At 36.5% G+C, this 22983-nt stretch overlaps 3 protein-coding genes across 3 annotated transcripts; 1 reads left to right on the top strand and 2 right to left on the bottom strand.

Annotated features, from left to right (window-relative positions):
* Window positions 1-1846: 1846 nt before the first annotated feature.
* LOC113694073 (cytochrome P450 93A3) lies at window positions 1847-3694 on the bottom strand. The gene is made up of 2 exons (XM_027212926.2): window positions 2768-3694; window positions 1847-2613 (listed from the first exon to the last, which is right to left on the bottom strand). Exons 1-2 carry the CDS (start codon window positions 3677-3679, stop codon window positions 1960-1962), a joined length of 1566 nt encoding a protein of 521 aa, XP_027068727.1. The 5' UTR covers window positions 3680-3694; the 3' UTR covers window positions 1847-1959.
* Window positions 3695-10285: 6591 nt separating this feature from the next.
* LOC113693016 (uncharacterized) lies at window positions 10286-12508 on the top strand. The gene has a single exon (XM_027211607.1). The coding sequence runs from the start codon at window positions 10286-10288 to the stop codon at window positions 12506-12508; it is 2223 nt and encodes a 740-aa protein (XP_027067408.1).
* A 3681-nt stretch (window positions 12509-16189) lies between these two features.
* On the bottom strand, window positions 16190-18012 carry LOC113694074 (cytochrome P450 93A3-like). Its single transcript, XM_027212927.2, has 2 exons — window positions 17073-18012; window positions 16190-16921 (listed from the first exon to the last, which is right to left on the bottom strand). Exons 1-2 carry the CDS (start codon window positions 17982-17984, stop codon window positions 16271-16273), a joined length of 1563 nt encoding a protein of 520 aa, XP_027068728.1. The 5' UTR covers window positions 17985-18012; the 3' UTR covers window positions 16190-16270.
* Between the last annotated feature and the right edge of the window lie 4971 nt (window positions 18013-22983).

Genomic DNA, 22983 nt, shown 5'->3' on the forward strand with positions numbered 1-22983 from the left:
AGTATTATTGACTACAAATAACAAAAACAATTGGATAGACCACATATGCGCCTTTTTAAGTTTCCACTCCTCCAAAACCCAAAGGTGATATTAGTCATGAACAAAATTAAAATTCTCTTTTCGACCATATTTGACTTTCCTTATATATGTTGAACTAGAAAATAACACAAACCACATTAACTATTCAATTAACTATTTAAGCATTTGTGTTGAACTAGAACCCTATATGTATTTTTGTTTTAAAAAAATGGTGTGGAACAGAATACACAAACCAATGACCAATACCAAGTTGTGAAAATGATGGCCAAGAATAAACCCTATCCAGACAAACCAATACCAAGTTGCTCGCAGAAGTCACGACCAGAAGCAAATACATTCACAGCTTATAGAGACCGGAACCCTTCACAATTAATGCCAACTAACAACTAAACAGCACTAACAGATGAAAAGAAAATTCTAAACAGCACTGATAGTGATAAATGGAGAATAACTACGCTTCATTAGACTCAAAAAATCAACTTTGATGTTCAACGATATTGATACACAATCAATGGAGATGTACACAAAGCGACTGAGTTGGCGACGTCCTAACCTTTTGTAATTGTAGCAATAATTATTTGTTTTTCCCTCTATAGAAGAAACTTCACTTCCAAGAGAGTGAAAATGACGAATAATTGAGCTTGAGCTTTATCTCCTTTTATAGACGGACTGTATTTTTTGGGTTTTGCTTTGTTTTTGCTATAAGATTTCAATAACACGATAGATAAGAGTTACAAACATGTATGAAATTCGTTCAATCGTTATTTCTCTCATTTGAGATTTTAAATACTTATAAAAGCGTCTAAAATTAAAAAACAATAAAGACATAGAATAATGATATATTTTAAAAAATCAATAACTAAACATATGGTCTGCAGTTTTAAGAGTTACAAAGTCTGTCACATTTTTTTTTTTTTTTGGCTATAGTTTGAAAATTACCTTTGAAACGATACATCAAATGAAAATGAAGAAGACAGACTACCCATTAAACATAACTTTAGAGGCTATCATATCTGAAATTATTCGCAATTGGCTGCCAAAGTTTCCCTGATCATACTCAGGAGACTTGACTCTCACACTGCCGTACAAAATTGAAAGCAAAAATGTTTGGAGACCAAAGTGCTATGATACTACCTTTAAATTTTTTTGCTGTATGTGAGGTTTGAATCCTCACCTACAGCCCAAGAACCCTGGTGGCCATTGAGCTAAGCTCAATGGTTAAAAGCACATACGTTTAATTGATGAAGCAAAAAGGAAGAAGCACCTACATTAAAAGAGGCAGAAACTCCTCAAGATGACATCTCGACACAAGTCTTACGTCATCTCCAATGTCATTATACATTTGCCCTGACTCATTTTAAGTTAACATGGTGATGTCAAGTATTAACATGAAACGTTTAAGATTTTTTCCCCCTCTAGCATCAACCATATTGATTTGCCTTCCATACTGAAGGTGTTTGGATTGCAACTTTTAAGAGATTTTTTCGTAAAAGATGGCAATCCAAATAAAATATCAAAGCTAGTACGAGAATAACACTTCATGGAGTTGGTGCCCACTCTGGACAAGCATTTTTGTCAACATTTCCATCAATGCTAAAAAGAGGGAGTGGAAATTCCATTAAATTGTCAAGAATTTTTGCCAATGTTAAGGTTTTAATAAAGAATTAACCTTTCCTACACTGTCAGTACTAACGGGGTTGAATGAATGCCACATCATTCGAATTTGAATTTAAATGTCAAATTTTGTATATGTCGCAGGAATTTAAACCCACGTTACTTGAGAGAGACATTCAAGTAACAAACAAAATTTCATAATAACACACAATTCTTTATTTATAAAAAGAGAAATTTAAGCATTACGGAAATTAGTAACATGAACACCTTCTAGCTGCAATAAAAAACAAGATTCTAATTCTCTAGTTATTTGGCCTCGTTAACAACTAATTCCAAAGGATTAAGATGCGGAGTAACATAGCACATGAGTGGATGAGCCAAGCCAGCAGATAACCCTGACCCTTCTTCAATGTTTATCTTTTCTCCTCCCTGCACTCTAAAATCAAAGCACTGAACAAGCAGGGCAACTGCTGAATGAGCCACTGCTAAGGCAAGTGATGCACCAGGGCACCCTCTTCTTCCACTCCCAAATGGAAAAATATTGAAATTTTGTCCCTTAATATCCATCTGGTAATCATCATAAGCGCCTTTAGATCCCACCATGAACCTTTCCGGTTGAAATTCGAGCGGATTGTCCCATGAACTTGGGTCCCTCATAATAGCTAAGACATTGAATGCTATCCTCTCATTAGCCAAGATATCATAGCCGTTGATCTTGCAATCTTCACCACATCGACGAAATATCAAGGGTGCTGGAGCATGTAGTCTTAGGCTTTCTTTCACAACTGCTTGCAGGTAAGGAAGCTTTGGAACATCAGATTCTTGGACTAGTCTTTTTGATCCCACAACAGTAGTGATTTCATCTCTAAGCTGCTGGCACACCTTTGGATGATTTATGAGCTCTGCTAGCGTCCAAGTCAGTGCCACACTCACTGTTTCAGTGCCTGCCATGAAAAGTTCCTGTCCATTTTTTCGATGAAGCTAGATCTAAATTAATCTCATACTATAAACTTAAGCAAGAGAAAATCAATAAAAATTTGACAATTATTTTATGCTCCAATTCATTGACAAACAAAGGTATATATGTATACTGCAGAAGGAGAGAAAGACTTACCATAAGAAAGGATTTGATGTCTGTTCTACTCAGCTTGACTTCAGCAGTTTTATCCCTGTGAATCTCCAAGAGAATATCCATCATGTCCTTCCTTTCCTTATTAGAGGAGTTCAACTCGTTCTCATGTTCCACCATTATCTTCTCCACCAATGAATCAAACTTCGAGATCAAGGCCTTCACCCTCTTCCCATATCCAAACAAATCAAATTTGCCTATAGGACCAAATAATTCTCCCAAAGCAAACTTGGGCGCAAGCTCAAGAATCTCCTTCACAAACTCCCACAGGAGCTTACTTTCATCAAGAGCAGGCGTGCATCTGGTGCTCATGGCCATCCTGCTAACCACATTATTAGTCATGGTCATAAGTTCCACTCCCAAATTACAAGCCTTCCCTTCTTCTGAAAAACTGACAATAATCTCCAACAACTTCATCATCTCTTGTCTCCTGATGTCAACAAACCGGTTGACCTGTGGCACGGAAAGAAGCTCAGTCATGCAAAGTTTCTTCATGAAACGCCAATAGGGGCCGTATTCCGCGTTAACAAATTCAGAGCCAGCATAGATATTAAAATCTGCGGCCCCAAATTGTGGCCTGGACACAAAATTCATCTCATTATTCTTCAAGAACTCTTTGGCAACGGCAGCGTTGGAGACAACAACAACTGTGGATGAAACAATGCGGAGCCGAATGAGCGGCCCGTATTGGTTGGCTAAGGTTTGGAAACTCTTGGATGCTATGGAGCCAAGCAGGTGAAGATGGCCGATGATGGGCAGTGATGGAGGGCTTGGAGGGTGTCGAACTGGTTTAGAACCATTTTTTCGTTGCTTTAGAACATAACGGAAGAAGGTGGTGGCTGCGAACCAGATGAAGAACAAAAGGCCATAGAAAAGAGCATTTGAGAAATTGGCCATGGTTGACTGCTGTAAATTGGTTCAATTTCTGTAACGTATTTATAGACAAACTATAAGGCCTAAAGAACTTTTGAGCGAAATCCACATGTACAAAATGGTTAACCCAAATCATTAATGGCAATAAAGGAGCCAGAATTTTTTTTCCTAGGAGGCCAAGATTTTTCCTAACAAAATTATTTTAATATGCTATATTCAGAGTAATTTCCATCTATTTAAATATATGACATCTAAAAATATCAAATATTAACTATAATTATAAAGGTATATTTATTCCATAAATATATAGCATAGTCATAACGAAAATTAAAACAAAAAATAACCTTTAATTAAATATCTTATAATATCACAAACCATCCAAGTTACACATTATGAAAAGGTGCTCCAATATGTTGCCTATGCAAAATATATATATAACTATGCAATATAAATATAACTATTTTTAATTAAAAAAGATAAAATTTATGTTAACATACTGAAATTTCAACTTTTTTTCTTAAAAGTAAATTGAACTTTACGTTCTTTTTAGATGTAAATTTATCTGTGATTGAATCAGTGCTCAATTTTTCAACAATTTTCTTTTCTATGTATGCAATTAGACAATCATTCAAGAAATTATCTTCCATCTTGTTTCGGAACTTTGTCTTGATTATCTTCATAATTGAAAATGCCCGTTATGTAGTTATAGTGGATACAAGAAGAGTGGAAAAGAGTCTAATCAATTGGACTAAGTTGTATGTATGTATGTGAGCCAATAAAGTAATTACTTTTGTTTTACCCCCATTGATAATTATGAATTGGGTCTTTTATTATAATATATCAAATTGGGTCAATTTACTATGGATTATTGATTATATGTTTACTTTTTGAAAGTTAAATAACTAGCACAATAAAAATAAATAACTTTCTTTGAAGAAAAAATTAATTCAAAAGTGGCTAATTCATATATACATATAAACTCTCATAATGCAAACTAAAATTGTGAAAAATTAGGAGGGCTAACTTCATTTTACGTGCATATTTACACACTATGAATTAAAATTTTCAAAACTTGGGGAGAGAGGGGAGCCATGGCCCCCCTCAATCCACCCCCTTGGCTTCGGCATCAGATGTGGCATTTAATCCCGCACAACACTTTAACTTCTTGCACTCCCTTCCACTTAAGGACTTTGCATCCTTGTAAAGTCCACCATAATCAGATTCTAGAGGTGGCTCGTATAAGGACGTAAAGCTTGTCACAATTCAAATTGTCCACTTGATCATACTCGAAGTTTAGAAGTTGCTTATATGAGCCATAGAGGTGATCCAATCCAATGTGACATTTGATCTTATAGGTTCTAGAGGTGAGTCTCATTGAACGTGGTAATATAAGTCAACCTTGCACAACATTTAGCTCGTTGCAATCCCTTAGTGGTGGCCCTGTCGAAAGAGCTAAGAATGTGGCACTTAGCCTCTTGCACTCCCTTGTTCTAATTGTACAATGAAGGCAATTAATTATGATATATAATAAAATGAAAACCAAAATTGAATTATTGTCCACCTTTGGACTATTGAATCCCCCGAGAGTTCTCTGTGGAATACGCAATTTTACGCATTCCACCGCGCGGACAACATTGATTTCTGGTCCAAATTGTGGATTGTGGAGTGTGGACACCCCGCTCTTGTTGATGGAATTATCCAAAAGTTCAAAATTGTTTGTGTCAATTTTCTCCAAAGATCAAACATTTCGTACGAGTTTGACTTAAAAAAAAAAACACTTTGTACAATTGAATACTTGAGTAAGCATCTCATCTCTGGTGCCATGAGGCCCATAACATGCTGTTCTCGTCCCCAGATAGCTTTGCTTCCACACTTCATATCCTTTTCAATTTAATAAAGAAGAATTGATACTGAAAATGTTCTTTAAAAAGAGTGTTTAGATTGCATTTTGAGCGTAAAAGCTATTGTAGAGAAAATTTTGTTCGAAATATACACACCATCTCATGCAGTGTTATTGTTCAGCAATTGTTTGATAAGTCAAAGTAAACTTACTTTGTCTTGGTCAGACAGAGAAGTTGTTCCATGCATCTTACGCTCAAAGAAGTATCAGATAAATAGATAGTGATGCTAGGCTACTAGTTCGATCAGTCAACACTCAAAATAGCCGCCAGTCAACAACATTATTGGTTGGACTTGGTTACATTAAGTAGTTGAAGAACCAATTATTTTAGATTCTCTGCTTGGCTGAACACCATTATGAAGGAATATCTCACACAATATTCTTATAGGTTGGTAAAACTCGTTTTGACATTTGAGAGGAAAATTCTGTCATAACTAAGTACAATTCGGTGAGGGAGCAAACAAATGTTTGGTAGCGTTCAGAGCCAAACTTGTATAAACGGTATGGAGATTGACAATGCCTCTCGATGAAAATTTCAGCCAATTTAGCACTTCATATACTTATAGAAAAGACCAGTATCATTTTGTGGGACTATTTGGTAAACAAGTTTTCGGTCAAGTTTGTTTGTTACAAATTTTTTAACAATTTTAATTACAATAATCTCAAAAAACTTCTAAAAGTTTTTAAACTATACATTTCAAAATATTCAAAAATTTACACACTTCAAAAATTTTTCCTACAACTTCTACAGTAAGTTACAGTAAAGATAAGTTTTTTGCCAAGTTTGTCTGTTACAAGTTTTTTAAAAATTTTAGCTACAGTAACCTCAAAAAAATTTTCAAAATTTTTAAACTATACACTTTAAATTATTAAAAAAAAACACACACACTTCAAAAAAATTTTAAAAAACTTCTACAGTAAGTTACAACAAAGTTTTAAACAAACATCTAAAAAACTCACCTGCCAAACGGGGTAAAAGTTTTAGACAAACAATTAAAAAACTCATTTGTCAAACTGGACCTGTATTCTGTTGGGCAGTGAAAACCTCACTGAGTAAATATTTCCTTCACATAAACAACACTATATGTTGTCCAACAGTATTTCATTTCTATCTTTTGATATGTGGAAAAAAGTAAATATGAAATAATTTGCTTACCTGGCAATTTCACAAAATCAACTTAGAAGAGGTTAAGGCTACATTAGAAGTACAAAAATTATGTTCAACTTCTCACTAAACCTACTTTAGAATTTGAGATGCCATCCGTTTTTATATAATTTAGCTAAGATCCATTGGTATTTTCTTACACCAAAAGGAAGTCCTTGAAAATTACTGTATAGATCTTACAAAGTTTGACAAACTAGCAACAGGCAGCACAAGGGTAGACTTGATTCAGTTAGTTAAAATAATTAATCGAACAAGTAGCACGGAAACTATCTTTCAGTACAAGAGATCATTGAAAATGAAGATTATCTAAAAAATAAAGTTCATGTCATACTTTGCAGTAAAAGCTCTGAGCTTTAATTATTCTTTATTTGTGAACATGTCACATTCTGAAATGCTGCTAGAAGTATACACCAATAGCAACTTTGTTGGAGAAATACTACAATGAGCATTTTTTGTCGAACACATTTTTGTTATCTTAGTCTTTACCACCAACCAACTTTTGGTCAAAATCAACCAAGTTAAAGTAACCCAAAATCTAGATTACTTTAGCCATTCAATCACGAGGGAAAAATTCTCATCAACTCTTTTTTTTTTTTTTTTTTTGAATTCTCAACAACTCTAGTTACTACTAGAGGAAAATGGCTGTGCCTTGCACAGCTTAGGCCCTCCAAGAAGTTTAGCTAAAAAGTTGTAATTCTTTTGGTACATAATGAATAGACATATAGAAGCAAAAAAAGAGCTAGAAATTTATTGAAGTTTGTTATGATGAAATATTCCATCTATGAAGTGAGTTCCTAATTATTATGATATAAATAATAAGAGATTTTTGAACCCTTGTTGCATGTAATAATGACAACTAACCAGGTGAAAAAGTAAACATATTATTTTTGTGAATTTTTTGCAAGTATGATTATGCATAAACATTAAGATTAATATGTATTATGGTACCTTCCTAATAGGTTCTCTTGATTCTATTTGGTATTTTGGATCCATGAATTATTGCCTATTTGGTGGGATAAATTCCTTAAAACATCACATTATCAAACCAAACAACCCATATAGGTTTAATATTCTGGGCTCAAAAGAAAGTGGAGGTTATACAATTTACATAGAGTGGATTTAGTGAAAAAAGATGGAAAATCATTAAGGTAGCCATCAATACTGCTACTATTTGCTAAAAGGGGAGGTGCGTCATAAAGATAGGCTATTACATTACTTACTTGCACTATCTCTTTATTGTATAGGTACTTAGTCCAACAAATTATTGAGCTAATCTCTGAATTGGATTGGTTGTAAAATCATACAACTTATGACAGTTGTCTACTTAAATTCGTTTTCACTTTTGTCAATTGTCACTATGGTTAGTAGAAAAATTACAAGCTTTTACGTAGTAGAAAACACTGTTAGAGGACAATAAAGAAAGGATTGGACATGAAAGTATCTCACACACCTAATATGTGGTCACTAGATCGGTGGGGAGGGGCAAAGGGGTGGAGTGACGGAGGGGATGGCAGGGGAAAGGGGCAAGGAGGAGGAAGGGGTAAGGGAAGGGAGTGGAGGGGAAGAGGAAGAAGGGAGGAGAGAGAGATAGAGAGGAGAATGAAAGAAGAGGAAACAAAAAAAGGAGCTGTCGACAATGGTGTCAGCTAGACGTGGCAATTTGGATTGAAATCCATTTATCCATCTATATAATCCATAATTAAATGGATTTGGATTATCTATTTATGGTATTGGTTTTAAATGGTTGACCCAAATAAAACCATTAAATTAAATGGATTTATATGGATTATCCACAAAAACCACATATATCCATTTCCCTAAAAACCAAATAAAAGAAACGGATAGATCCCTCTAACTAGAACCAACTGGGAATGAAGGACCACATGTGACAGCTGTTGAATGAAGGATTGAGTGGGAAAATCTTAACAACTTAAACATAACTAATTTCCAACGCCCTTTGCACGCTGAAGACTTGGGGCATGTGGTTGTTAAACACACTGTCAGCCGCTAATGACTGAAGTAATGGGGATAGCAAGGAGGAAGAAGAAGAGAGGAGAAAAAAAGAAAAAATAATAATAAAAAAAAGGAAAAAAATTTCAATTTTTTCGCAAATTTTTTTTACAACTTCCACGGTAAATTATAATAAAGTTTTATACAAATATCCAAAAAACTCACTATCCAAATGGCTTTGATTTGCTTTGATGCATTTAAGTTCACATGGCTATGCCTGGTAGTAACACGAAACGTTTAAGATTTTTCCTGTCAAGCCACTCTTCGATTTGTCTTCTTTACTATCTAAAATTACGTTTTAAAACTTAAACCAGACAATGACTTGACCAACCTCAAGGGTCAGATATCAAGGAATTCGATAGAAATCGGCCCGGTCCAAGAGCTGGATGACATCATCATAATATCATAAATGCATAAATTAATTTTATTTGAGTGAATAACATAGAAAAATGACTATAAATATAGTAGTAATTCATTTTCACCATCATACCCACTAACCCATCAAGTTCATAACAAGATAACTTAATTGTAAACTCAACAAATGATAAATTAATATGAACTACTTAATAAGAATTTTAAATAAAGCAAAAAAAAATCAAGTTTTTTAATTAATTGGTTAATGCTTTTAAGATTCAAATGCACATTGTAAATTTTTCAAGGGGATGAACAAATTGAGACTCATTTGTAAAAGTATAAGGGTCACAGTTACACATAGAAGTTTGGAAGTGTATTTACGATTATTTAAAACATTAGGGAGTTAAAACCAAATATTCAAAAAGTTTCAAACTCGAAAAGCAACATCCTGTTATCCTTCGTCTTCTCAGCGTTCATCTCCCCATTCGTCTTCAGCAACTTCAGGCGACGGTTCCCGGCTTCCAGCCTTCCTCATCATTGTTATCCATTTTTTTTTTTTTTTGAAGATTTGTGTAATGAAGTAGGAAAATAAAGGAGTAAAGGCGTGAAGTGGCAACAAAGGAAAGCACGATCAAGCAGAGAGGAAAGAAGAGAAGACGTGGATTAAAGAATTCAGACAACAAGTGGACACGAAGTAAATGAAGGCGTGATAGCAAAAAGGGAGAAGGCGCCAGGAGACAGCAAAGGCGCGAGCAAGGAAGCACGCTCATTCTGGGTTCACGTCCTTCTTGCTGCAAGTGGACAGGAGGATCTAGAAGATTCACTCACACGCAATATCTATGTCATTAGCTAGTGGGCAAGTTAGTTAGGATAGATTACTATAAATATTACGATCATGCAATTGTTATTGGTAGAGAAAATTCCTGAATTGTAATCAGAAGGAGAATATCCTTTCTGTTATTCTTTCTTTAAGTTTTTCCTGCATTCTTTCTCATCTTCTTCTTTTTTCCCGCCAATTTCCTTTTCTGTAAGAAAGTTGAAGTTGTTCAATAAAAGTCCAATTGTTTCCTGGAATCCATTCAGCTTGAGTATAATTCGTGTTCTTATCAATTGAGCACATTTCAGATACATTCCTCACCAAACACCATTTTAGGTTCTGTATCACAACAGTGGTATCAGAGCTGCGTTGCGAGCCATAGGGATGACAAAAAACCAGGACGAAAATCTGAGAAGAGAGGTTGTGGAATTAGGGAGTGTGGTCAGGACCTTCGCCAACAAAAGTGAGGGAGTAGAACAGGCCATGAGGTCAATGGAGTTTAGACAGGATGCTACTGAAAAACTGCTGAAAGGATTGGATCAGAAGTATGAGGGCCTGATGAACATGATGGCTCAGTTGGTGGCCAAGATCAGTGACCAGGGAAAGGAACCAGAAGGCAGTAGCAGTTCAAAAAAGGATGATCGATCAAATGAATCCAGGATGGAGCCACAAAAAGAAGCAGGTAGTAGGAGAGAGGCCAGAGTCCATGGTAGATTGCCAAAAATGGATCTGCCAATTTTTTATGGAGACAATCCAAGGGAGTGGATCAGGAAGGCTAACAAGTATTTCAAGCTACACGAGATAGAGGAGGACTTGAAGGCTGAGGTTGCTGAACTCTATTTCAGAGACAGAGCAGACATATGGTTCCATGGAGTTTTTCATGGAAGGGAGGCTATTCCCTGGTCAGAATTATCCACTGCTCTATGCATCAGATTTGGAGAGGGAAGTCCAGAAGAGGCCATCGAAGAATTCAATAAACTGGTGCATGCAGGATCTGTGGCTGAATACTTGGAGAAATTTGAGATGCTCAAAGCCCTGGTAATGCCTTCTCTACCTCACTTGTCTGATTCATATTATAAGGCATGTTTTATGAGTGGACTGAAAGAGGAAATAGTTAATATGGTGAAAATATCTAAACCTGAAACCTTAGCTGTTGCCATTGAAATAGCAAAACTCCAAGAAAAGAACCTCAAAGCAATCCAAAAAATGCAGAAACCTGTCAATACCAGTTTCAATAGCCAAAAAATCCACAGCAAAAATACACCCCACACCAAATGGAACCAAAACTACCCCAAACACACCAACAAACCCCCTGATCAGCACACTTCCAACCAGAACTTTTTTAAAAAAATAACTCCCACAGAATACAATCACAGGAGGGAAAAGGGGCTATGTTATAAATGTGCAGAACCTTATACCTTGGGGCATGTTTGCAAACAAGCCCATGCACATTTACTGTTGGCTGATGAGGATGAAGACATGGAGAGGGGTAGGGAACCAGAGGAGGAAGTTTTCTATGACTGCATTAATGGAGGTCTGGCAGGGGAACACATAGAAGTATCAATTCATGCCTTGGCAGGAGGAGCAAGGCACAAAACGATAAGGCTGAGGGGTTATGTTAAGGGAAGGCAAGTCACTGCACTGATTGATAGTGGTAGTACCCATTGCTTCTTGGATGAGCAGCTGGCAAAGGAGTTGAAACTGTGTACACAGGGGCCAACTTTGGTAGTCAATGTGGCTAATGGTGAGAAGGTGGACTCCAAGGGACTGGATAAACCTATGCAGTGGGAAATGCAAGGGCATCAGTTCCAACATACCTTCAACACTCTGAGGTTGGGGGGATGTGACATGATACTGGGGGTGGATTGGTTAGCCAAACACAGCCCTATAGAGTTCAATTTCATGGAACTCAGTATGAAGATCCTCAAGGGGAAGCAAGAAATAATACTGAAGGGGGAGGAGATCAGCACCAAGTTGGAGATACTCAAAGGAGGCAGGCTAGCAAAATGGCTAAGGAAGCAGGAATATGGGGCAGTAGCACAACTGGTGACAGTGGGGAAGGAGGAAAGACCAGGACAGATACCCACTGAAATCAACCATGTGCTAGATCAATACAAGGATGTCTTTGAAGAACCAAAAGGGATGCCTCCAACAAGGAGCCATGATCACCAGATTGTCCTCAAGGAGGGAGCCAGGCCCTTCCAGGTGAGGCCATACAGGTGCCCCTACGTGCAGAAGTCAGAAATTGAGAAGTTGGTGAAGGAAATGCTGGAACTAGGCATCATACAACCCAGCAGCAGCCCATTTGCTTCCCCAGTGCTACTGGTTAAGAAAAAAGATAGGACATGGAGGTTCTGTGTAGACTACAGGCAGTTGAATGAGCTGACAGTGAAGAACAAATTTTCCATGCCCCTGATCGAAGAGTTAATAGATGAACTGCATGGGGCTAAGTATTTCACAAAAATGGATCTAAGGGCAGGATACTTTCAAATCAGGGTCAAAGTGGAAGACATACCAAAAACAGCTTTCAGGACTCATCAAGGACTCTATGAATTCAAGGTCATGCCATTTGGCTTGACCAATGCCCCGCAACCTTCCAGAGCCTGATGAATCAGGTCTTCCAGGAACAGATGAGGAAACATGTGCTGGTGTTCTTTGATGACATTCTGGTCTACAGCCCCACACTGGAGATACATGTGAAGCATGTGACTGAGGTAATGAGTATTCTGAGGCAACACCAGTTATTTGCTAAAATGAGTAAATGTTATTTTGCTCAGCTACAGGTGAAATATTTAGGACACATCATTTCAGCAGAGGGAGTACAGGCTGACCCTGAGAAGATAGAAGGCATGAAAAACTGGACAAGACCATCCAACATCAAGCAACTAAGGGAATTTTTGGGCCTAACAGGGTACTATAGGAGATTTGTCAAAGGGTATGGGGCTATAGCCAGACCCCTGACAGACCTGCTCAAGAAGGACAACTTCCACTGGAGTGAAGACACAGAGCAAGCTTTCCAGCAACTGAAGGAGGCCATGTGTAGCACCCCAGTTCTAGCAGTACCTGACTTCACACAGCCATTCATTATTGAGACTGATGCATGCTACACTGGCATAGGAGCTGTGCTAATGCAGAATAGAAGACCTATCTCCTACCTCAGTCAAGCTCTGGGACAGAAAAACATGGGGTTATCAATCTATGAAAAAGAACTACTGGCCTTGGTGACAGCTGTGATCAAATGGAGGCACTACTTAGAAGGACACCATTTCATCATACATACTGACCATCAAAGCCTGAAGTATCTCCTGGAGCAGAGGATCACTACCCACTCCAACAGAAATGGCTCACTAAATTGTTGGGGTTGAGCTACGAGATCCATTACAAAAAAGGTAAGGATAACCTGGCTGCTGATGCACTGTCTAGACAGGGCAGGGAAGAAATAGGGGAGTGCACAGCTATATCATGTGCAGTGCCAACCTGGGTGCAGGAGGTGATAGAGAGTTACAAAGGGGATGAATGGACTCAGAAGACCATAGCTCTGGTGTTATTGACTCCCACACTAGCACCTGACTACTCATACCAGGATGGCATTCTCAGGTTCAAGAAGAGGCTAGTAGTAGGGGGCCAAGGTGATACCAGGAGGAAGTTAATTACTGCACTACACGATTCCCAAATTGGAGGACACTCAGGCATTCAGGCCAGCTACATGAGGGCCAAACAGCTATTTTATTGGCCAGGGATGTACCAGGAAATCAAGAAGGCAGTCCTAGAGTGTGATACCTGCAGAAAATGTAAAGATGAACATGTGGCTTACCCAGGATTGCTGCAGCCACTTCCTATTCCCCAACACTCATGGAGCCACATTTCTATGGATTTTGTTGAAGGACTACCACAATCAGAAGGAAGGAATACTATTATGGTGGTGGTAGATAGGTTTACCAAGTATGCACACTTTATCAGTTTATCCCATCCTTTTGATGCTCCAAAGGTGGCCAGACTCTTCATTGATTACATCAGTAAACTACATGGCATTCCCCAAAGCATGCTCTCAGACAGAGACAGGATTTTTGTCAGTAAATTCTGGGAAGAACTATTCAATTCATTGGGGACCAAATTGAACTACAGCACAGCTTATCACCCTCAGACTGATGGTCAGACTGAGAGGGTGAACCAGGTGCTCGAAATGTACCTCAGGTGCCTGACTCATTTGGAACCAAAAAAGTGGAATCAGTGGTTATCTCTGGCAGAATGGTGGTACAACACTTCTCACCACACTGCCATCCAAATGACTCCTTTTGAGGCTCTATATGGTCTAGCCCCTCCCCAATTGGCTCTGGGACCTTACCTGCAATCCAGGGTAGCTGCAGTAGGAGAATACCTCAGAGAAAGGCAACAAATGGATAACATGCTGAAACAGAATTTGAAGCAGGCTCAGGAGAGAATGAAAAGGTATGCTGATGAGAAGAGGAGTGAACGAGAATTTTGTAAAGGAGATTGGGTGTATCTACGGTTGCAACCATACAGACAGAGCTCTGTGGCTCTGAGAGGGAACACCAAGTTATCAGCAAGGTACTTTGGCCCTTACAGAGTGGAGGAAAGAATAGGAAATGTAGCCTATAGACTGGAACTGCCAAGCTCTTCAAAGGTACACCCTGTCTTCCATGTGTCGTTGCTCAAAAGAAAGGTGGGAGACAAGATCACCCCCACCCTCCATTTACCAGAAACAAATGAAAAGGGTCATTGGAGAGTGGAGCCTATTGCCATACTGGATAGAAAAATGGTGAAGAAAAAAAATGCAGCTGCCACTCAGTGGCTAGTCCACTGGTGGGGTACGGACCCTGCAGAAGCTACATGGGAGGATGCTGAGGAGATCGAAAGACAATTCCCTACCTTCCAACCTTGAGGTCAAGGTTTGCTGTGGAGGGGAAGGTATTGTAATGAAGTAGGAAAATAAAGGAGTAAAGGCGTGAAGTGGCAACAAAGGAAAGCGCGATCAAGCAGAGAGGAAAGAAGAGAAGACGTGGATTAAAGAATTCAGACAACAAGTGGACACGAAGTAAATGAAGGCGTGATAGCAAAAAGGGAGAAGGCGCCAGGAGACAGCAAAGGCGCGAGCAAGGAAGCACGCTCATTCTAGGTTCACGTCCTTCTTGCTGCAAGTGGACAGGAGGATCTAGAAGATTCACTCACACGCAATATCTATGTCATTAGCTAGTGGGCAAGTTAGTTAGGATAGATTACTATAAATATTACGATCATGCAATTGTTATTGGTAGAGAAAATTCCTGAATTGTAATCAGAAGGAGAATATCCTTTCTGTTATCCTTTCTTTAAGTTTTTCCTGCATTCTTTCTCATCTTCTTCTTTTTTCCCGCCAATTTCCTTTTCTGTAAGAAAGTTGAAGTTGTTCAATAAAAGTCCAATTGTTTCCTGGAATCCATTCAGCTTGAGTATAATTCGTGTTCTTATCAATTGAGCACATTTCAGATACATTCCTCACCAAACACCATTTTAGGTTCTGTATCACAACAATTTGGTTTTTCAATTCCCTGTCTTCGTACGGGTAAGACCCTTCTCCTCTTTCTTTATTTTCATTCTCTTTTGTTCATTTCCTTTTACCTTTAATTTTAGATTATGGATTTTTGGAAGATGACAATCATAAGTTTTTAAATCTACTTTTTCTTTCTTTTCTTGCTATTTTGTTAAAACTTTTCCTTTGTGATTTCAAACAAAAAATGAAGCATCAGTAACTAAAACAAATTGTGAAAGAAAGAAATGGAATAAAACCCAATTTTCGACTCACGATTGAATCGGTTAAACCAACCGGTCCGATTAAAGTTTAAAAGCACAAAACAAAAAATTGGTGGGCGCCTCAAGACAAGAATTTTTGCGAACGTACAAGTTTTAGTAAAAGCTACTCCCTCCCTCCGTCCTACTTTGATAGTCCTGTTTTCCTGTTTCGTCTGTCTCAAATTATAATCCACTTTCCAATTAAAAAATATAGTTGTATTTTAATTTTTCTAAAATACCCTTATACAATGTAAATTGTTGTTACTATAAATCTACTCCATTTAATGAGAGTTGATTCTTTTTTTATCATCAATTCAAGTTTCCATAAAGTTGTACTCTAATTAATATGAGAGTATTTTAGAAAAATAGCTACCTAAATTGATTGTTCCAACAAAATTAACTACTTTTTCTTAAATTGTGTGAAAAAAAAAATCAAAACTATCAAAGTTGGACGAAGGGAGTATCAATTTTGAGAGGAACATGCAGGCAAACAAAAAAAAACTCACAACACCACCAAATATTCTTTATTTATAAACAAAGAAATCTAAGTATTACGTGAATTAATAACATAGACAGCTTCTAGCTGCAATTAACAACTAATTCCAAAGGATTAAGATGTGCAGTAGCATAGCACATAAGTGGATGAGCCAAGCCAGCAGATAAACCAGACCCCTCTTCCATTTTTATCTTTTCTCCTCCCTGCACTGTAAAATCAAAGCACTGAACAAGCAGGGCAACTGCTGAATGAACCACTGCTAAGGAAAGTGATGCACCAGGGCACCCTCTTCTTCCACTCCCAAAGGGAAAAATATTGAAATTTTGTCCCTTAATATCCATCTGGTAATCATCATAAGCGCCTTTAGAGCCCACCATGAACCTTTCTGGTTGAAATTCGAGCGGATTGTCCCATGAACTTGGGTCCCTCATAATAGCAAAGACATTGAATGCTACCCTCTCATTAGCCAAGATATCATAGCCGTTGATCTTGCAATCTTCACCGCATCGACGAAATATCAAGGGTGCAGGAGCATGTAGTCTTAGGCTTTCTTTAACAACTGCTTGCAGGTAAAGAAGCTTTGGAACATCAGATTCTTGGACTAGTCTTTTTGATCCCACAACGGTATTGATTTCATCTCTAAGCTGCCGGAACACCTTTGGATGATTTATGAGCTCTGCTAGCGTCCAAGTCAGTGCCACACTTACTGTTTCAGTACCTGCCATGAAGAGTTCCTGTCCATTTTTCGATGAAGCTAGATCTAAATTAATCTCATACTACAAACTTAAGCAAGAGAAAATCAAGAAAAATTTGACAATTATGTTATGCTCCAATTCTATTACAAAAAAAGGTATATATGTACACTGTAGAAGGAGAGAGACTTACCATAAGAAAGGATTTTATGTCAGTTCTACTCAGCTTGACTTCAGCCTTTTTATCCCCGTGAATCTCCAGGAGAATATCCATCATGTCCTTCCTTTCCTTATTAGAGGAGTTCAACTCGTTCTCATGTTCCACCATTATCTTCTCCACCAATGAATCAAACTTCGAGATCAAGGCCTTCACACTCTTCCCATATCCAAACAAATCAAGTTTGCCTATAGGACCAAATAATTCTCCCAAAGCAAATTTGGGCGAAAGCTGAAAAATCTCCTTGACAAACTCCCATAGGCGCCTACCTTCATCCAGAGCAGGCGTGCATCTGGTGCTCATAGCCATCCTGCTAATCACATTATTCGTCGTGGTCATAAGTTCCACTCCCAAATCACAAGCCTTCCTTTCTTCTGAAAAGCCAACAAGAATCTTCAACAACTTCATCATCTCTTGCCTCCTGATGTCAACAAACCGGTTGACTTGTGTCACGGAAAGAAGCTCAGTCATGCAAAGTTTCTTCATGAAACGCCAGTAGGGGCCGTATTCCGCGTTAACAAATTCAGAGCCAGCATAGATATTAAAATCTGCAGCCCCGAATTGTGGCCTGGACACAAAATTCATCTCATTATTCTTCAAGAACTCTTTAGCAATGGCAGCGTTGGAGACAACAACAACTGAGGATGAAACGACACGGAGCCGAATGAGCGGCCCGTATTGATTGGCTAAGGTTTGGTAACTCTTGGATGCTACGGAGCCAAGCAGGTGAAGATGGCCTATGATGGGCAGTGATGGAGGGCTTGGAGGGTGTCGAATTTGTTTAGAACCGTTTTTTCGTTGCTTTAGAACGTAACGGAAGAAGGTGGTGGTAGCGAACCAAATGAAGAACAAAAGGCCGTAGAAAAGAATATCTGAGGAGTTGGCCATGGTTGATTGCTGATGGCTTTCCTGCCTAAAATTGGTTCAATTTCTCTAACGTATTTATAGAGAAACCTCGCGTCTGGAAAAGTCGAGGTATCCTGAACCATACTTGGGTTTGGTGTTTCACGGCTGCTGTAGATGTCACTCCTATTTACAGTTTTACACTAAAACGCGACACTCAGTACTATGTTGGTGGATCAAGGATTTTCATCTGTTTTGACGTTAGCAAAATATGGAGAATACACGATTGATTGTCAAAATTAATAACTCTAATTGATTGGGTCCATATATTATCTCTGTTGGCGGATCATTTTGCATATATCCTTTAAATGGTTGACTATTAATACTTCAAAATTACCACTTATGCGCAAAAATTGCAACACTCTAATAGAAAAAATTACCCATGGAAAGAACGATATAGGCCCCCACACTTTGCTGTGTGCACTTAGGGTTGTAAACGAATCAAGTCATTTGCGAGTCGATTCGGTCAAAATTGGACTCGAAATCAATCAATATCTTGACGTCAAGCAGACCAAGTCAAGCTAGCAAACTCGAATTGAACATAGAAAAGTTCAGCATGGTAACTCGCCAACCAATTCGATTATATATATATATATATATATATATACACACACACACATATTTATTTATTTATTTAGTTCTATTTTATAGTAAAATTACATATATATATGTATATATATCTAATATTTTAGTATTTATTGAGGAAAAATGAATTTTTTGTCTAGTTTTTAAAAATTAAATTATTTTTTTTATTTTTTTAAGCTCGAGTCTACTCAAATTCAAGTTCGACTAGACTCGAATTTGAGGTCGATCGGGATCGATTTCAAATTTGATAAAATTGTGTTGAGACCAAATTCAACTTAGCTCAACTCGTTTGCATCAAATTGTAAAAAACCAAAGGTGTCCTTGGGTGTCCAACACCGTGCATGGTCATGTTTAGTTCTCGCATTCACACACTTTCTTAACTTAATTTCACTTTTTGATTAAACTAACACTTGTGGAGTTGCACTCAAGAAGAGCTCCTGTATCTATATATATTCACTGTTCAGCTTTCGTTTTAATAGATTGCTATGCTAGCTGTCCTCACATTCTTCAAGTAGACTAACAAAATGTTTTTGTCAACTGAAAAAAAAAATTGTATTTGTTTTATGTTTGTTGGTAGATTTTCATTCTTTTTTTTTTTTTTTACTCTTTTTGTTCTTTGGTTATAATTAAATACAGTCCTTTTTTTACTTCCTTATTTAGAGTAAATTTTAACTATCAAATACCTATCTTATACACAATTGTATTAATTGTATCTTATTTTATTTTTTTTAATCAACTCATATCTTTTCTTTTTTATTTTAATTCTCTCCAAGCACATTCTCTATTTCTATTATTGGATTGATTGTTCATTATTGTTACAAAAATTTAGACTAACTATCTTTTTTTCCTGTCTTTTTATTTTTCTTTATTTAAAATAAACTACAATCAATCTATTAATTCCCTACTTTAGATACGTTTACGTTGATGATACCTTTCTTGATTTTTTATCAATCAACGCATAGTTTTCAATTTTTTAGTTTCTCTAAATATCTTTGCTTTATTTCTATTACTTGACTTGATTATTTATTTGTGATTCTAAAGTTTTGACAATTTCATTTTTAATCATTCTATATCACAAAATTTTAGCATATTACACATACAAATTCATTTAAATTTTATAAATAGTTATTCTTTTCCTAAAAATTTCCAATAATTATTATGCTCTCTCTGTCAGAATCCAATTTATTTCCAACTTATAGGCTAATGTAATGTATGGTTTGTAAAACTTTTCTATTGGCTCTTCTTTCACAATTTTTTTTTACGTAAATTAAAAGATTGCCTCCCAAATTACTTCTCTTTTTTTTTTTTTAGGGAAAATAATAACTTTCATGAATATAGCAAGGAATAGTCACAAGCAGAAGCAACGTGCCTGTACATAACCAAATTAAACTAAACAAAAAAGGAACCAAAAAAACACTATACAAGCGCTCTATCAAAATTGAAGATGTGTCGATCAAAATCCCAAGCTATGCTAAGCTCCCACGTGGCCCATGACTTTGGTACCGTCCTCCAAGATAAGGCAAGCAACCTCGCGGTCTGGATTGCTTGATGCATAATAGAATCAGCGGTAGCAGCTTTATGTCGGAAAATTCTCCAGATTCAAGAAGTATATCCCGTTTGAATTGCTTATTTTCTAGAAATTTTATTTTAAAAAAAAACCTGTCTACCAATCAAAGTTCCTACTAATTGCGTCCATACACGTCACTGTAGATCAAACAACAAATGTTGAAACTCCACATATAAGCTGAAAAAGCACATTTGTAATTTTTTTTTTTTTTCACTAGACTGAGAAAGCACATTTGTCAGATCAACTGTCCTTGAACGGTGTAAATTTTTTTAAACAGTTTGTAATTCTACGTGAATTACCGGTAATGCTTCACAACATACATGCGATTATTATGCATAGGATTCACACGAGCACTAACAAAATATCATATTTCTATTGTAAGGACGTACAAACTGACCACGAGAGTAGACATGGTTTAAAAAAAAAAAAAGGATGTACAAACTGTTAAGAAAAAATTACAATTTATACCGACAATAATGTTAACGATTGACCTGACAATCCTCCCTGCTCCAAGATTAGCCCATCTTTAGTAGCTAATCTAATCTTACACACTGACCCCACAATGAAATTAAGAAAGTCTGGGAGTACATCTTTTAAACCAAACCAGCTTATGCCATGATACTTCAGAGTTCTATGTGGGATACGTAATTATGTATGTGCCAACGCGCGGACATTGTTGATTTCTGGTCTTTAGCTATCATGGAGGGCGATATTGCCGGATTCTCTAGCAATTGACTGTACAAGGACGAAAGGATTCTTGACTGAGAAAACGAATGCACGAGATGCATTAATTGAAGATTGAAACTAATATAACAAATTTTTCAAGATAAATTTTCTTCGTTTTGCTCCAACTGTGAATTGTGGAGTGTCGACACCTCGCTCTTGTTCATAGGCTTTATCTAAAGGGTCAAAATTGTTTTATTTCGATTTTCTCCAAAGACCAAACATTTTGTACAAGTTTGACTTTTAAAACACACTATGGACAATTGAATACTTGAAAAAAAAAAAACTTTGGACAATTATTTCGCTACGAGTATTGTATCGACTTATGATTTTAGGAGCATGGCCTAATTTAAATTTATAATAATAATCGGAATCGAATCCATTCAAACTTTGTCGTATAAAAAAAAAAAAATTACTTGAGTAAAGTAAGCATCTCATCTCCAGTGCCGTCAGGCCCATAACATGGTGTCCCCGTCCACATGTGGCTTTACATAAAAGCTTTTGTAGAGAAAAATTTTCCGAAATATATACTCATGTAGTAGTATTGTTCAAATATTGTTTGATTTGGGTAGTATTTTATATTAAAAGAAGAACAACTGTTTTTTCCATTATAAAAAAGGATAATTTCAGAAACCTCCCTTGAGTTTTTTAATAATTTCGTTTAGCTCTCTCGAGATTTTAAAAATTACACATAACTCCCTTGTCATTTAAAATGACAATACTACCCTTAAATATTTTAATAAAATTCACTTGTTTGGCATGTTTATACTTAGAATGACTTTTTAAATTATTTTTTATTCTTTTTCCTTTTTATTTTTTTTTTTTTTGCCAATAAATTTGTAGAACTACCACTGTTACCTCTAGTTTCTATTGTAACCAAATGTCGAACCGGTGATTTTTTCGATGAATTAACTTTATGTGCAATCCAATGTTTTTGCTGATCTTTGTTTTCTATTTTTGGTATTAAAATTAACAATAATCAACAGGAAATTGCCTAAAATCACTACTATATTATGATAATCTCACTACTCGAAAAATTCATAAATTCTAAATGAATTATTTCAACATTTTTCTTTTCTATCTTATAAAGTTAAATTCATAATAAAATACCATCAAAGTATTCTATCGTAGTGATGAAGTTATTATTATTATAGTTGTTTATCAAATAGTAGGTATGAACATGAAAAATTTGGCACCTTTTCTTATAATTATACTAGATAATCTTATAATTGTATGGAAAAATAAATTAAAACTCATTACACAAGGGCACTTTTGGGTATTCATTTAAAAATTTGACCAAGTCAATATTATTTTAAGGTTTTGTTACTAAAACTATCAAATAAAGGGAGGTAGGTGTAATTTTTCAAATCTCAGAGAAGCCCAGTAAAATTGTCAAAAACCTCATGGGAGTTTTCCGAAATTATCCCATATAAAAAAGGAGTCAAAATCAAAATTTTCTATTTTAGTCCTTTTTTTATCGAACAGAATCCTATTGGAGGTAGTCACTTGGAAGTGACAGTCACAATTAAGTAGCAAAGCAGGAGGTCAAGAATCCCACGTACCACACCAAGACTTTCTTAGTGATGACCAACTGCCCAAAGGCTGTTGGCTTATTTTGTTTGAACACAAAATATCTATAGGAATTCCTAGGAGAACAGAAATTTCTCACTTGGAATTTCTAGAAGAAACAGAAAATTCTCACTAACAAAAATTAAAAGAGACTTTATTAGAAAAATAAAACAAATGATTGCTACTAGAAGTATAATATATACCAACACCAACTAGAACTATATATACCAATGCCAACTTTGCTGGAGGAATGCTACAAGTGTACAATGAGCACTAATTGTCCAACACTAGATTAATGTTACTTTAGTCTTCATCATCAATCAACTTTGGGTCAAAATCAGCCAAGTTAAAATAACCCAAAATCTGGATTACTTTTTGCCATTCAACCACAGGGAAAAGGCAAAAACTTGGGTTAGCTTGATCTTGTAGATTATATGGTTAAAATTTTATCACACTATCAATTCTTGAATTATTGAGATAGTGTGGCAAAATGGAGGACACATCCACTCAAGCGTTTGGGGAAGGAAAGATATCTCAACA

Source organism: Coffea arabica, chromosome 6c (genome assembly GCF_036785885.1).
Source record: "Coffea arabica cultivar ET-39 chromosome 6c, Coffea Arabica ET-39 HiFi, whole genome shotgun sequence".
NCBI lineage: Eukaryota > Viridiplantae > Streptophyta > Magnoliopsida > Gentianales > Rubiaceae > Coffea > Coffea arabica.